We start from the raw sequence: 17,489 nt of genomic DNA, 5'->3' as shown, positions 1-17,489 counted from the left end.
CTCTCTCTCTCTCTCTCTCTCTCTCTCTCTCGACCATCCGCTCCGCTCTTTTTCTTCCCTTTTCCCCCGGTGAAGTTTGCGCACACCTTTCTTTCTCTCGTATTTTGCCGATTCACCACGGCCGTTACGGTAGTCGGAGGATATCGAGTTGTTTGCTCGAGACAAACGATCGTTGTCTCGAAAGGAAACCGAGTTGTTTCTTTGTCGATTAATTAAGATGATTCGTGAGGGATTAATTGTCTGTGAGAGGTCGCGATTGTTAGGGATATAGATATATCGGGATCTGAGAAATTATTTTATTGGTAAGAATTATTATATTGTAGAAGTTTTTGAGGAATTCGATGCTTGTTTAAAATTTTACATTTATGGAATTATCTTAATCTTTAATTCTAAATTATCTGAATTTCAGATTTTTTCTTTTCAGAAATTATTTTATCCTATTATAATTCATCGAACAAGTAAGTACATCATCCAAAAGATTCGTGCCTTCGAAACGATCTCTTTCATTTATCACATAACGTAACGTTAATCCCATAATCTGATCAAACGTTTCCACTAAATCGCGCCTCGTCAATATCACGATTATTTCATCGAAACTTAAAAAAAAAAAATCCAACATACGCACAATTCTCCGTTCCCAATCTAATTAAAAAATCAAAATCGAGACGAGAGATAGGTACGTTAAAATCTAAAGCTACGAGGCACAAGAAGAAGAGGAAGAAGAAAAAGAAGAAATAAAAATCGGCATCGGTCGAGATCCATCAATATCAACGCCGATCTGATTCGAATCGATAATCGGTCGAAAGGTGTGCCAGGTATGCGGAGGTATGGGAGGACCGATAGCGGATTAAAAAAAGGAAAAAGAACGAGAGAAAAAAGGAAAGGAGAAAGACGAGGAGAAGTATGAAATAAAAAAACTTGAGGATGAATAACGCACGCTGTCTTAAGGTGTACTTAACTCGTGTGAAAGATCACGATGCCCACCATCATTCGCGGCTACCGTTTAAATCTTCGTTTACACTGCACTCACCGGGATCGTTCTCTCCGCACACGATCACCCGCCGTATATCGTGCTTTTACTGCGGGCCACGAGGCGCTAGTTTCGCATCTTCGATGCGTGGAAAAAAAGAAGACGGGATTCTTTCCTTTCGTGTTCGAGCGCCTCGATCGATCGAAGAGAGACGACTTCGAAATTGAAAAGACTCGAAATAGAAACATCAACACGTTTCGAAAGGTGAAGGGATTTAACTTTCGATGAGAGGAGGATATTTTGGACAGTTAATGAGAAGTGTTCGTGAGCGTTGGAATGGAATAGGAGAGCGTGGTTGAAAGTGATCTTTTGTTGTGTGTTTCGATCAATAATGAAGCATATTTATAGAGAGAGAGATATATATATATATGTTTATCGAACGTGTAATATACGAGTATGGTATGTGTTATAAACAAAAGATTTACAAATTTGAATATGTAAGGTGAAAAACGATTAACATAGACGTAAAGTTTACGTAACATTTACGTTATGGATTATTATCGTATTTTATTGGTTGTTTGACCTTATACGATTTACTGCATTTTTATCACTCACTTTACATTCTCATTCTGCCAATATTGAAATGTTAAATTGATGTGTATTTCGTATCATATATATCTGCATGTCAAAATAACCAAATATATAAAATAACTTATTTTATAGTAAATTGAAAATTTATTTTTCAAAGAAATTAATTTAATTTAATAGTATATATCCCAAATATTTATTTTTTCTCACTTTCCCACGGTTTATATTCTTCGTGGAATCTTTTGTTCACCGTCTGTTTGAAACTGGTGGGTGCTTACGGAGCGTGTCGATGCTAGAGGAAACGAGAATTCAATTTCCCTGTTTCCTGTCTGCGAAACGAAACAAAAGTCAGGATGGATCTATCCTGATGGTGGAACTTTCCGCTCTTAAGTAATTGTCCTGCGGAATCACAATCTTTTCTTCCGACTTTCGTTTCGCCTAATATTCGAGTTTCGAGTTTTTCGACTCGATACTTGAAACGAATAATTGAAAAAAAAAAAAGAATATTGGCACACGCACACGCGAAAGCCATGCACACGAAAGTTGGTCGAGAGAGGGGGGGAAGAAAACGCGAAAACAACCGCGGAATTTTCAACGTTCGCAAAATCAACGAGCGAGCAACACTTTGCAAACTGTGGCAAGGTCTTATCACGTGGAGGCGGGCTGTGATAAGGAGCACATGCTTCCCGGAATTCTCGGTGAAAAATCTGGACGTCGTATAATAGAAATTTAACAAAGGGGGAAACTAGTTTAACTTCGAAGAAACGTCCGTCAATCGGCGGTATCTGAGCCGGGTAATTAATTCGATCGACGAAGGAGAAGAAGAAGGAGAAGAAGAAAAAGGAACGAAAGCCTTATCGGCCCCTCGTTTCGACGCTGTAACGATGGAGAATTGTATTATCTACTCTTGGATACGATACGATGTATGTTTATATGCGAAAGAATTTTTATATTTAGGCGCTATACGACCTGCAAGCTTCGACCAATCGAAAAGAACGAGTCATTAGGGAGATGCAATAAAATCTTTTCGTTTACCTTTCCTTTTACCCTCGTTCTTTCCTTCTCTTTCTCTTACATCCTCTCTCTCGCATCTCTTTTCCTCCATTTCCAATAAACAAGAGAACTATAGGAAGTTGAAACTTTATATATATTCTAAAAGAAATGAAATATGAAAAATATGATTCATAATTTAATTCGAAGCGAGTATATTATATATCGTTGAAAATGAGGTTACATTACGATGAAAAATACACACAATGTGAACAACGTTTACAACCTGTTCGTCACCGTTTAAAATTACCTTTAAGTTGGCCTCTATCGGCGCTGTAGCTTTCGACTGACAAACGATTCGCGTGGTTGTACGTAGCTTGTTTTCGAGTCCGATCTCGCGATTGGGAAACAAGTGTTCGGCACGAGATCAATGTACATTTATTTACCATTACTTTTTCTTCTTTTCCTTTGTCGATAAAAGGAACGAATATATATATGTATATACTTTTCAAACAGATAGATTCATTTAGATCCGAAAAATTTAGCGAATTATGATATAGAAAGATCATCAATATAAATAATGGCGAGAGATAACTAAGAAATATCGCAATAGATAGAGACTAGAATAGATTACTTCTTATTCATATTCTTTTGCTAAAATTAAGGATTTAAGAAAATTCAAATTAATTTTACTTCCTAAGTATAACGAAAAAAATTAATCGCAAATTTAAATTATTTTGCCTTACTTTAAAATAAATCTAAAATAACAAATTTTCATGTTCATCACAATCTTCGTTTTACAACGATTAAAATATTTGTAAATCCTTATCTTCAAATATAACGAAAATCGAGTGACTCATGAATCATATAACCAAGATCTAATCGTATAATAATGTCATTCAAAAGAATAATTTTCGTTCCAACAAATAGAATTCCATTCACAATAATAATCGTAACCTTATACTGGTTGAAAAGGTTCAACAATAATCCCATTACACGTACGCGAACCATAAGAATATCATAGATATAAGAAAGATTACACCAAGTCAACGACTCGAACGGTCTCACGTGGACCGATACGTCCCCAGATTAGATGTCATCTTCTCGAACCTCTCGTATGCATGAGAGCGCGACAGAAGAGGTTAGGTCTCCTCCAACCAGGTGGTTTTAAATTCCACCACCGCAAGGGTCAGAGTCCATCAATTGGCGGAGGAAACGAACGCCCAGGTTCATTGAGAAACTGTGAACCGTTGGGTGAAATAGTAGTAGATCGAACGAGGAGATTAGCCAGAGTATTAATCAGAGTAAAGCGAGAGCGACCAACCGCCCACGTAACGGAGCGATGATCTAACATCCTGTATCACTGTCAACCTCGTGCTCTGAATCCATCGAACGTGTTCCTACCTCGTTTATAGATAGACCTGTTCACCGATCGGACGGGAAAGGAAGGGCGAAAGTGAGAATTACCGTAGATGATCTTTAACGCGACCTGAATCTCTGATGAAATTCCGGTGAATTCTGATGTTTGGCTTAAGCACGAAACGATAATGAAAATTGCCAACTGTTAAAGATGAAAGAGTGATGTAGTAAAAAAGTTTTATTTTGGTTGGTGAAAATTTGATTTTTTGAGGTTATGTCTCGTAAATAAAACGTAAGAAATTTGAAAGTTATCGTAAATGTATGAAAATGTAAAGAATTGAAGAAGAATAAAATATTGAAGAAAAAGTTATTTTTGTTTTTGTGATAAAAATTAAAATTAATTTTCTGATTAAAATTCTGGTAAATTCTGGTACTTAAGCACGATAGTGAAAATTGTCAAGTAAATTGAAGATGGAAGAGTGATGTAGTAAAAAAGTTTTGTTTTGGTTTATTGAAAATTTGAATTTTTTTAGGTTATGTCTCGTAAATAAAACGTAAGAAATTTGAAAGTTATCGTAAATGTATGAAAATATAAAGAATTGAAAACTTAAAGTAGTAAAGAAAAACTTTTGCTTTTGTTTTTGTGATTAAAATTCTAGTAAATTCTGGTACTTAAGTACAAAAGAATAGTGAATATTGCCAAGTATTGAAGATGGAAAAATGACTACTAAACTTTCGTTTGGTTTGTTCAAAATTTAGGTTCTTTTAGGTTAGGTCTCGTAAATAAAACGTAAGAAATTTGAAAGTTATTATAAATATATAAAAGTATAAAGAATTGAAGACTTAAAGTAATGAAGAAAAAATTGCTTTTTTTGTTTTTAATTAATTTTCTGATTAAAATTCTGGTAAATTCTGGTATTTAAGTACGAAAGAATAGTGGAAATTGCTAATTATTAAAGATGGAAGAGTGATTAGTAAACTTTCGTTTTGTTTTTTCAAAATTTGGATTTTTTTTTAGGTTAAATCTCATAAAATATAAGAAATTTAAAAATTATGATGAATGTATATATATTATGATAAAGTATAAACGATTGAGGGTCAAAATAACAAAAAAAAAAAATAATTAGTTGCTTTTGTTTTAGTAATTTGGTTTCTTGTTACGTCTCGTAGAAGAACTTACCAAAGATTTAAATTATGATTTTCAATTGCACATGTCAATGATTCTATTTCAAGAATTAATGCAAGAGGAGGAAGGTAATAGCAATCCAGTGGCAATCCGGTGCGTTTGCCTCGCATCAGATTAACGAGGACGAACGCTCGTAAAGCTTCCACGGGTTGGCCTAAATATAAGCGCCTACGAAGTTTCTCGTAACGAACGATGTAATCCGGACTTCCTGCGGCTTTGGATATCCCGAACAACGTATACGTCCTTTTATTTTCCGCGACCATCTATTGTCTTTCGAGGAAACAATGTGCCGAGGCTCGAGTCTAAGCTAAACCGAAGAAAACGAAACGGATTCAGAAAACTGTGAAAACTTTTATAGTTTCTTTAATATTTGATACTCGTATTCTTAAATCTTCTTTGAATCGTAATATTCAAACAACTCGAACAACTAACTTAACCTCTAACCTTAAAAAATTGACAATCTACTTTATACGAAACGACTTATACTATTTTCAAAAAAAGTATTCATCTGCAAATATGTATCTACACTTCTCCACTCAACGATTAAAAATAAAAACATTTTATACATTAACGAAAAAGATCACTTCGAAAACCAAATCATTTCACGATTCGCAAACCTGTCTCCCAACAATCAAATACTAGGCAATCGGGAGAAGCCCTTTCACAAATCACTCGACCCTGTCAAATTATCCAGTCCAATCCAATTACCCGAATGAACGGGCACCGTACTCGAATTCGTCCAGCCAGAAAACACGATCGTGTAACGAAAGCTCGGCCATTCCGTTTAGCATGCGAGAGGCTAAGGTTCGATCGGTATAGTCGATATCTATCCGCGCTCCCATCCGTGTGAAGGCTTCGACATCCGTTAGAATCGAATAAATTACGTGGCCCGGTTGATAGATCCCGGGCCGACCTTTCACGCGGATTTTTCACGAAGACGTAACCGATTCCCTTTACTCGCGTTTCCTCGTTCTGTCTGCATTATTTATATCCATCGTCGCCCGAGGAGCGGGGGCAGGAACGTTTATTCGTGGCCCGCGTGACTCACGAAGAAGTCTTTGCTCTTGATCGAAACGAAAAGCGAGCATTTATGTGTGTCGAGATGAGCAGAGGTTGTGAGTTTCGAAATTTGGGACGATGAATGGAGGTCGGGATTTGGCGCGGTAAATTTGAATTGGCGCAAATTTTAAAGAAAGTCTATACAATTTTTAAAGTTATCGAACGGATTTTATTCGCGATGAATGAACGCTTTTTTCAATTCGTCTTTTCGTAATATTTTCATTTCAAGAAATTGAGAATTGTTCGGAATTATTTATAAAAAATAATTGGCGTAAATTATTCTTTCGTTCTTGGATCTCGTAATAATCTGAATGAATTCTTGTCGAAAAGGGAATAATCGAAGGGGATGACTCGGTCGATTATATTTATCATGGACAAATGAAAGGTTATCGTCACCAGAGGATCGAGAACAGTTACGAGCGTTCGAATGAAACGGGAGAACCGACTCGCCTTGTTCTCGAAAGGGGACATAAAAGGAGAACGGTTCTAAGTCTACCGAGAGCACCTGTTATCCGGGGGCCTGCCCTTCAACTATCGCCGTGTCACGGAGAAATCGATGAAGTGAATCTTGTCTTGTGGAGATGGGATCGAATGTATCGGTTGAATAGATTCGAATCCAGATTGAAAAATTTATCTCGAATACTTCGAAGGAAAAACAAGATTCGTGGATAGTGTAAATAATAAAAATAATCTTGTAGATAATACGTCAAAATTATTAACGTCGATTATTTTTTCGATTTAAATTTCGAGAAAAATTTATAGCGCGATCGAATATCGATCAATTGCGATTTAATCAAAATTGATTCTCAACTGCTATCATTAAATCATACGTAATACCGTAATAATTTGGATCGCAATTGGATTACTCAATTTTAATTAGTCTTTTACACATCGTATAAAATATGAAGTATGAAACAAAATTAATAGCTTGAGATCAAGTAATCGACCAATTTGGTCGAAATCGATTAATAATTTTTCAAAGAAAGTATAAAATTCTTTGGGATTGAATTTATTTTAAAAAGACTTTTATAAATTTGTGATACCACTGCTATCTTTAAAATTCCAGTATCGTGGTTACCCAAGGTTCGCAATTAATCCAATGACGTTAAATCTAAAATTAACGTGATCATTCTGAATCACGTTTAAAAAATTCATCGAAATTCCAAACATATTTGTAATAACCAATAATTAGAGAAATCGATCCTAACCTCAATATGATTTAACGCCTATTCACCGACAGAAAATATTACATGCTTTCGAAAATATCGTGGGTAAACGAGAGTCGATTTCATTATCGAGCTTCATTATTCGGCTAATATAACGAAACAGCAGAAGTCACTTTGCTAGTTGGTTTCTGGGACGAGGACTTAAAAGGAGAGCGTGGTCGTCCTAAACTCGTGGGTGTACCTGCCATTTTATGAGTCAATAAACTAATCTAAACACATCCATTGAATTCATTGCGATCGTTGATTTGAAAATATGAAAATTTCTCTATTTGAAAATTTATTTTCAAAAATTTATCGATAAAATGATTATTTTCGTACACGAAAAGAAGTATTTGTTTGCGTGGCAAAATATGATCGCGCTATTCTTTCACTTTTCATATCTTGACGCCACGTTTATTCTTGCATTCGTTCGCGCGATATAAAACCTCGTTTTAGATTAGTTAAGATATGCGATTCGAATGACTTGATTTCAAATAATAACTTTTTACTGATATGAACTACGAGTGTACAATTATTGTACGCGTATTATTTATTTAATTTTTCTATTTTCATTTGTCAAGTTGTTAAATTCAAATAATTTAGATAGACTTGATCTATCATTTATCTCTTAATTCTTTCAAATATTTCTTGAGTTAAAAGAAATAAGTTGAGTTAAAAGAAATAAAGTTGCTAGGTAACGCAATGCTATTTCTAGTTTCGTGCTTACTGATATTGATCCCTATAGAGCATGACTATATAGCACGACTTTTAATTTTCGATATTCTTGACTTAAATTCAAAAAATTTTGCAATTAGTCATTGGCAAAATTTAATAGTTGAAATTTCGAATGAAGTTACTTCCATAAATTACTTTAATAATTTATTGTTCAAAACATAATAATAATTTTGTTTGTAATAGCTAGAAATAAATTCGAACATTTTAATAAGTAATTACTTAAAGTAACTTTATTCGAATTATTTTTAATTAGTTACTTTTTCAACGAGTTATAATTTATGAGTAAAAAGTATTGCTTCACTAATAATATATATATTAATATAACAATTAATATTAATATATAATATAATATAATATTAATATATAATATATTAATTCCTTGAAAATCTAAACTACAACTTTAAATTGGCCTACTCGGAAATAACTATTACGGAATGAAACGCTTCATAAGCTTGACTAATCTGACTTAAAGTGTAAGAAGGAAAGTGCGCCTTACGGAAATAGCACTTACTTAGTAACTCAATGTTTCTTCCGCCAGCGGAACCGCATTTCTTCACGGCCATAGGACACGTACGACAAAATGAGCAGCTGACTCTTAATAACCGTGATTCAGAGATACGAATTGTTCGATTCATGAATTTCTGGAATTATATGTGGGTCAGTGAAGAAATTCGTGGCACTGTATACGAATACCGCGAACCTCTGAATCGACGAAAGTCATAATTGGAAGAGATGAGAATCGAGATTTGTTTTTTAACTAAATAATGTAAAAAGTTTGGTTTGGCTCGATATATAAGAATTGTAATGAAAGATAAGTAAAATACTCGATGGATATTTCTATGATTAATATTATTTTGTCTTTGTAAAAAATTTGAGAAAAATTACAGATGGCGATAATTGATAGTACAAAAGTTTTCATTCACCAAGGAAATTCATCTAATTTTTTAAAAAAAATCTTTTAATGAAAGTTTGTGAAAGTATATGGATAAATAATGAATAATAGAACAATTTTTTCAGCAAGAAAAATTTGTATTAAAAAATAAAATATTAAAAATACTGAAACTTTAAATAAGGATTGATTTCATTTTTTCAAAGTGATATTCTCCAATAGAAAATTATTTCTTATATAATTTAATATGATCTTAATAAACTCAAAAAGTTAAAAATAAATTATTTTCGATTTTAAGTTTTGATAATAATTTATTAGTTGGATTTATGTATAAGATTTATGTATAATTTATGTATAAGTAAGATATAAAAACTTTTGTATGATTGATTTTATATCATTGATCATATGATTTTGAGTCATCGTGTTACGTATCGTTTATTCAGAAACTGATGATTTAATCTATCATTAATCAATAGTGTATATTTATGTTTAATTATTTTACTCTATCTTTTCTCGTGATTCACACAAAATTATATAATTATCTTAATAATCTAAATATCCAATTATTCGAATATTAAATTAATATTCAAATATTATTCTATTTTAAATTTTATTGATATTTTGGTTTATCTTAAATAAATTTAAAGATAAGAAGGTTTAAATATTAATATGAATAATTGTATTTACATATTCATTAAAAATCTACATGCCTGCAAAATTTGAATTGAAAATTTCAAAGTAAATATTCGACATTCGTAATGCTTCCTTCAAACATATCCTTTGAAATAAACAAACTACTCAACATTTCAAAATTTCAAGAAATATCAAATGAATTGTATACTTTTAAAAATCACAAACACAATTAAGAGTGGATTCGATAAAAATCAGCTGATTTCATTATTTAATATAAAAAAAATTATGTAACTTGTCAATTAGTTATTATTATTACTAGATTATTGCATGATAAATATTTCTTTTTGTTAATTTTCACGATTTCAAATCATTTTCAAATTATAAAACGTTCAATAATGATTTTCGTTTGTATTTTACAGTAAAAACATTAAAATAAGAAATTGAAAACATAGAAACATATATACAAGATTCTATCAATAGAAAATATGAGTAATGACAATTTTTAACTCAAAAATGCAAATTCTGAATTATGTCATCAAAAAAAAACTTATTATGCAACCATCTAACTGAATAGCAATATAAGATATATAACACTAAAACTACCAAACTCATCAAAATATTAAATTTTATATTTTTTCTTTTACAATTATTAGAGCACATAAAAATTTTTTTAATAAAATTAATATCTTACTAAGATAGAAGAAATGAACAATTTTATAGCATAACTTTAATTATATATTTAAAATACTTAGATATACTCATTATATGTAGTAGTTCTAGTGCTATAAAATATATCAAAAAAAAAAAAAAAAAAAAAAATCAGAAGTAAAAAACAATCAAAAACTCACCATCCTCGGCCGTATCTATCCCTGTACACCGAAACAGCGAATCCAAACATAGATCTGGTCTCATTCCGATATACAGCGTAATGTTTCGTCTCGACGTTAAACGCATCCGAACACCACGGTGGTAAACCGACAACGAAGATCAGGCCAATTAAGCCTGCGATTATATTCGCGTACCACATGGTCACACTTGGTCTTCCCACTTGATCACACCCAATTCAATCGTTCTCATCCACTAAGTGCATACATAAGTTCCAACGACACGAGAAACTGTCATAAACGCATATACGTGTATATTCAATTCAAGATCCGATCCTCGCGATGGTAATAGTGTGTGTCAGGGTGGCGCGAAGGGCTACATGTGCCATCCACGAGGTCCTCGAGACACTGCGGGGAAAACTCGGATGAAACTCGACCTAGGAAACGTCGAGAGGAAGTGGGAGGGGGCACACACAAGAGTCGGAGACGTCTGCTTGACGGACGGCCGCGGACAGACTGAGTAGAGGCCCGTTCTTTCGGTTACTCTTCGCTCTCTTGACTTACGAGGGCTGCAACTCCCACCCACTTGCACGAAGTTGCGCTCCGCTCCGGCGTGCTTGCGTGCCGCAACTGCGCGACCCGGCCGGCCTCTGCTCTCTGCTCTCGTCGCTGCCGCCTTTTTTTCCGCGTCTATTCTCTCCGATGTGTTTATCGGTCGACGCTGTGTTTTCGCGACACGGCTTCGCCACAACGAATCGCTAGGTACTACTGCCACTACGTCTTTTGCGTCTGGACCAGTGTAACGTGTAACGTATCTCCGCTGAATCTTCATCACGTGTTTCGTTGGAGAGTTTTTTCTTTTTTTTTTTTTTTTTTTTGCTTTTAATCAGTTGAGATTGTTACATTCATCTTGTGATTATTAATAGATTGAGAATATTTGTGCGAAGTTAAATTTTTATAGACACGATTTGAATTTAAGTGGAGATTTGTTTCGTTCTATATCAAAACAATGCATGTTATTTTTTTAGACTATTTTTGGTATTTTGTATATTCAGATTTTACATAAATGTTCGCAGTTTAATTATTAGTGATTATAATGATCGGAGAAGAAGAAGTAGGGTGAAATGGGGTAAATGTTTTTTCTGTTAATAAAAAATTAGATGATGGAAAAAACTTTAATCGTTATTAGGTAAAACTTGGGAATTATCAGAAAATGATATTTTTAAAGAACAAACTCGAAAATTGAATTCTTTTCTTCAAATTCGTTCAAATTTACAGTAATCATAGGATTGTCTTAAAATTTAATATTATATGTTCATTCTAAAACAGTACCCCATTTTATTTTACTTTTTCTTATATAATAAATACAATAATTTATAAAAAAATACATATAACATATATAATTTTATATATAACAATGACAGTGAGATCAATTCAATTTACAATATTGTAATTTATTTAAAAAAATGTAAAAGATTTTAATATAATTTTTAATCAAATAAAATTTTAATTTATTTTCTATTGGTTAGACTTAATAGATGAGGACATTGAAGAGTTGGCACTTTCTTGGTTGTATTGTGAATAAATATGAATAGAGATTGGCATGCTCAATTATCAGTCTCTTAAGAACTATTTTACATTTCAGCTACCCCTGTTAAAGCTCAATTTTTGATTCTGTTACATTTATTCATGGAACTTGTAAGCTGAATATGACGATCATCGCTGCTTGCAAATAAAAATGATACAAATAATTTGCAAAGAAATCCTATATTTGTAAATGTAATCGTAATTATTATAATATTAATCGATTTTAATGTTAAATATTTTTTTATATATTAATTTTATAATTTTTTCGTAATTAAAATAAACAGATATTTATATATATTTTTTAAAAATAATTCATTTTTTTATCAATCATTATTTTTTATTTAAAAACTAACTTTCTCTTTTAAAGAATTAAATGTTATAATATATATATAACGCTGTTTTAAAATACACATATATATCTTTTATATGGAAAATTATTTTTTTACTTAGTCATTCTGAAAATATAATTTTATATAGATAATATATTATGTAATATTATATTTTTATATTTTTTCTTATTAAAATTATTATTTATTTTTCATTAAATTAAAAAAGAAAAAAATATTTCGCTATTTGAATTGTATTTAAATATTCACTTTATTTTTTAAATCTATAAATTTATTTTCAATCATATAAAAAACGAATAGTTTGCGTAAAAAAAGTGCACATGTGCACATATCTATAGAATAATACAATCAAGAAGAAAATGATTTTAAGTAAAAATACAATGAAAAATATTATATTTTTTTATTTGAAAGTTCATCTTTGAAAAAATAAAATTTTATAATTTATCGAATGCATGAACGCTTAATTAGTTGTTGATTGTACTTAATTTTGATTTTAACGAAAACACACAAACTAAACAAAAAAAATTTTAATTATATTTTTTATTTATTTTCCTATGTAGAACAATTTTCTAATTATTATTGTAACCGATTCCATTCAAATCTAATGAAGAATTATTTAAATTCACATTTTTTTAAAAAATTTTTTAAATTTTTTATTATATCATTAACTACATCATTAGGACAACTTATAGAAATATTTATTCGCATATTATTTTATCGCATATTATTTATTATATTATTTATTTATATAAAATTCTGTACAGTTTATTAATATAATTATTCTAGCATATGAAATAATAAAAAGTATTTAATTACGTAAATTTAATAAGTATAAGATACGTAAATTAATTCCATTCCTTTAGATTTATTCTTTTTTTCACACTTTTTACAATTTTGTAGAAATATTATTTGCATTTATGTTAATTTATTTAATTGAATTGAATAATGATATAATTTAATTGAATTATGTCATAACTTAACTAATTTATTGTATAAAATTCTAATTTTTTTTCAAATATAAGTGGTATTGAATTCATTTGCATAAATTTCATTTACAAAATGAATTTTAAAAAAATAATAAAAAATTAAATCTATTTTTAATTGTATCTCATCATAATAGAAATTCAATTATTAATCATCAATATCCAATATCATGTATAGTGTACACATATTATAAAAATTTTATAAATATGTACATACGCATCACACTCGCAAATTTATAATATACATAATTTTTTTGTGTGAATTTATTATTTTTATTAAAAAATATCGTTTAATTAAATGATATTTAATCTCATATATAAATATAAAAATATGAAAGTCAAACAATTATAAAAAATAGTTATGACGAAAATAATCCATGTTTGTATCTTAAACTTTTGAGAGTGGAAAAAAGAAAGAAAAAAAGAAAGAAAAAAATAACAATTAACATGTATAAAAATTAGAAATCATGAAAACTTATACCTTTGTACATTAATCATACAAGTTTCTATATTACTACATGTCAAATTGAAGATTTTTTATTTTGCGACCTCCTAACACGTTGTGGAGCTGAAATGAAATTATAGCCATATATAAATATAAAATATTTAAATAAAATCTCGAATTAACAAAAATTTTTAAATATTATTACGTTTCTCTTCTATTTCCAAAGAAATAGAGTCTTCTAAAAGTGTACTTCTTCCATTTCTATTTTTACTCCTTCTAACATGAGGAGTTAGAGGCAGGATTGATTTGTTTGTTCCATCATTAGACTCTTTATCTAAAAAATAAAATATTTTCATTTAAATATTATATTAAAAGAAAAAAAAATATTATTTTATTTAGAATTATTAATACCAGAAAATTTTACACTTCTAGTAGATTTTCTTTTGTCATTACTCTTTTCTAAATGTTCATTATCATTACAACTGTAACACACTAACTCTATATTTCTTCTTTCCCCAGTATTGATGTTAACACGACTTCTTCTTGTTCTTCTCTCTAGAGGAGTTTCATTTTCTTTATGTTCCAGTTCTTGTTCATTAATTAACATTTTCTTTGAAGATCTTCTTTTAGCTCTAGGTGTATCTGTTGAGGTAACAATTCTATTTCTTAAAACTCTTATACTTCCATTATGTTCATTTATTTCTTCCTTATTACTTATACAAACATTCTTCTCTAATTTTTCATTTAATATATTTAAATCCCTATCATCTATAATTTCTGTAGATGATATGGAATTAATGTTTGTATCTAATGTTAAAGTTTGATTTAATATCACATCATTTTCATTATCAATTGCATTTTGTTTTATGATCTTTTTTGATGTTTTATTAACATTTTTTTGTTCTTGTAAAGGTGTAAGTGTTTCTATATTTGATGGTAATGTTCCATCAATACTTTTACTTATAGAATTTTTATTTTCTGAATCTTTTTTAACATCATTTAGAGAATCATTAAAATTAGTATCATCAAAAAGAAGTTTTCTTTCTACTTTAATTGCTATTTCATCAGAATTATTCAAATCAAAACTATCTATTGCTGATACTTTACTTACATTCATTTTTGTCTCTCTCGTTTCATTAGGTGATATTTCATTTAAAGCCATTTGATCATTAAAATTAACTTTATTTATTGATTTTGTATTACTTTCTATTTCATTTAAATTCTTTTGTTGTTTTAATATACCTTTCCCAGGTGTCTGATTAGAATTAATATAGGATATTGAGTCATCTAATTGTATTTTTGGTGCTTTATACATTTGACTTATTTTTATCATTGTTAATGGACTTTTTGTTTTCATTGATAAATTAGATAATTGTACCTTTTGCAATAAACTTGATCTCTTATTATGTTTAACAGGTGTAAATTTGTTTTCTTTAGAATCAATGGATATAGATTTTTTTTCATAATGCATATTAGGATTTTCAATGCTTTTACAATTATTACTATGATTCAAATTAGATTCAAGTTCATTTGTACTATTATTATCTTTCATCTTTTCGGTCATATTTTTTTTCTTTTCTGCTAAAATAGCTCTAATGGAAGTTGATTTGGTAGATACAATTTTCTTTTTAACAGTAGATTTTTTTTTAATAATTGGTTTAACAATAACTATTTCTTCTTCTTTCCAACCTTGTGAACGAAGTTTTTCTAATTTTTCAAATCTTAAATCACAATTTTTTATTTCCATGTACATCATATCCCAAAATCCTTGCAAATCTTTGCACGTAACTAACATCTCTCCTTTTCCTGTTTCACAATCAGCAACTAATCCACGAAATCTTTCAAACTTTTTACTTATTAACAAATTTGTTTGTCCAATTGCTTGATTTATTTCATATTGACCATCTTCTATAGTTTCAGGCTCAGCCTTAATTTTTATCCATTTTTCACATAATTCATTCAATCTATCTATTTCTTTATTCAAAAGAAATTGAAAATATTGTGCAGTACGTTCTTCTTCTTCAACTGAAATATTTAAATTCTTCATGACATTATCTTTTGTAGGAATATCATCATTTTGTGAATGATCAATATTAAATCCATGTCTTAATTGTTGTTCTTTCCTAGCATTACTTTTTCCACGACTAGAAACTATATGAGGTGAAAAGAAAGCTGGTTCACACTGAGAATTTAATGATTTTAATGGAGATACTTCATTTTCTGAAGAACAAGTTACTTCTTTCATACTATTATTAGCCATTACTTTAATATCATTACTATCACTGATAGTATAAGAAATATTAAGTTTTTCTTTCTCATCAGATGATAACCGTAAAGATATAGATTCTATGGAACTATCCTCTTCTATATCTGTATTTATTAGTTTTGTATCAATTGCTGGTATATCTTCTTTTATAGATTGTGAAATATTAATTTTATTACTTTTTCTTGGTGTCTTTGAAGATGTATTCATTATTTGACTTATTCTGACAGGAGACATACTTTGTATGACTTCTCTGCCATATAATGGTATATGAAGCAAACCAGATGGAGCTCTAAATTTGTGACCTTCAGGAGCAAAAGATTTATTCTTCTTCTGAGATTCTTGATTTTTATTTAAATTTTTAAGTGAAGTTTTGTCTACTTCTTTTGCAATTGCTTTACTCATTAGTCTCTTTTCTGTTGCACGTGTAATTCTTTTTGGAATAGGTTCACATGTTTTAGTTGTTTTAGTTAAAGGAACATTACAATTATTAATTGGAGAATATATTTTATGATGAACAATTCCTACTACAAAGGGTCTCTTTTTCTTTTGTTGTTCAATTTTTCTTTGTCTTTCACGCTCAGCTTTCCATTTTTTAAGCTTATTAATACGATCTTCTGAAATCAAATTTTAATCAATTTATATTAGCATTTCTTTTTGATAAATTATTAAGTTTATATAATATTTAATACAAACCTTCGGCTTGTGTATTCATTGTGGTAATTGGTATATTTCTGTTTTCATTGAACGTATTAGTTCTATAAACTTTACGCAAATCTTTATGTTTTTCAGCGCGAATAAGACGACCCTTGCTTACAGTTTTGGTACCAATTGATTTATATTGTTGTCGGAAAGACGACATTTTAATTCACATTTATTTCACAAACGTCTTTAATTAAATATTTATCTATATTAACTGTTTAACCGCGATCGGTTAAACGGAAAATAGTTTAAACTTTGAAAGCTTGACAGTGTAGCCAATACAATAAAAATTACGATATTATCAAATTTTTTCAAATTTTATTGTAATTACTCTATCAAAAATTAATTGATTATATAAATATATGTTTATTATTTTTATTAAATATTATTATAAAAATTATTTCATTAATATAAATTAAGGAAATAAATAATGAAAATATTTAATACCAACATACAAATTTTTTATGTTGAAATATATATAAAGAAAATATATAATTTATATTTACTTATAATTTGAAATTTATTTAGAATAAATATGGAAATCAAAAAAATATAATATTCATATGATATTTAATTAATTTATGTTATGATTAAATTTTTAAAGTTTTTTTTTGACTTTAAAAATGAACCGGATGTGATCTTTAGATGCATTAGAAGCAGTTTTTTATCGCGCGCGCTAAACTTATTTAACTTTGTGTGACAAAAATAATTTGGACTTCATTTT

The 17,489-nt window shown here is 29.6% G+C and overlaps 2 protein-coding genes across 4 annotated transcripts in view; both read right to left on the bottom strand.

Moving 5' to 3' along the window:
• Positions 1–11,096, bottom strand: part of LOC102673330 (integrin alpha-PS2-like) — an 86,430-nt gene extending 75,334 nt beyond the window's left edge. Inside the window, exon 1 of one of the 2 annotated variants that reach the window (XM_006614497.2) lies at positions 10,463–11,096. In XM_006614497.2, the coding sequence (XP_006614560.1) occupies positions 10,463–10,641 (179 nt within the window). In that variant the 5' untranslated portion in view covers positions 10,642–11,096. The remainder of the gene's footprint in view (positions 1–10,462) is intronic. The other variant, XM_006614496.2, reaches the window with a different exon arrangement.
• A 2,508-nt stretch (positions 11,097–13,604) lies between these two features.
• On the bottom strand, positions 13,605–17,069 carry LOC102673025 (disks large-associated protein 5-like). Of its 2 annotated transcripts, XM_006614494.2 has the most exons (4): positions 16,760–17,069; positions 14,212–16,680; positions 14,006–14,134; positions 13,605–13,923 (listed from the first exon to the last, which is right to left on the bottom strand). In XM_006614494.2, the coding sequence occupies exons 1-4, from the start codon at positions 16,923–16,925 to the stop codon at positions 13,877–13,879; spliced, it is 2,811 nt and encodes a 936-aa protein (XP_006614557.1). In that variant the 5' UTR covers positions 16,926–17,069; the 3' UTR covers positions 13,605–13,876. The 2 variants fall into 2 exon arrangements, with proteins under 2 accessions (XP_006614557.1, XP_006614558.1); XM_006614495.2 differs by lacking the exon at positions 13,605–13,923 and having other exon boundaries at positions 14,063–14,134; positions 14,298–16,680.
• Between the last annotated feature and the right edge of the window lie 420 nt (positions 17,070–17,489).

Source organism: Apis dorsata, unplaced genomic scaffold (genome assembly GCF_000469605.1).
Source record: "Apis dorsata unplaced genomic scaffold, Apis dorsata 1.3 scaffold_188, whole genome shotgun sequence".
NCBI classification, from domain to species: Eukaryota; Metazoa; Arthropoda; class Insecta; order Hymenoptera; family Apidae; genus Apis; species Apis dorsata.
This window is presented reverse-complemented; position numbering and strand designations above follow the sequence as displayed.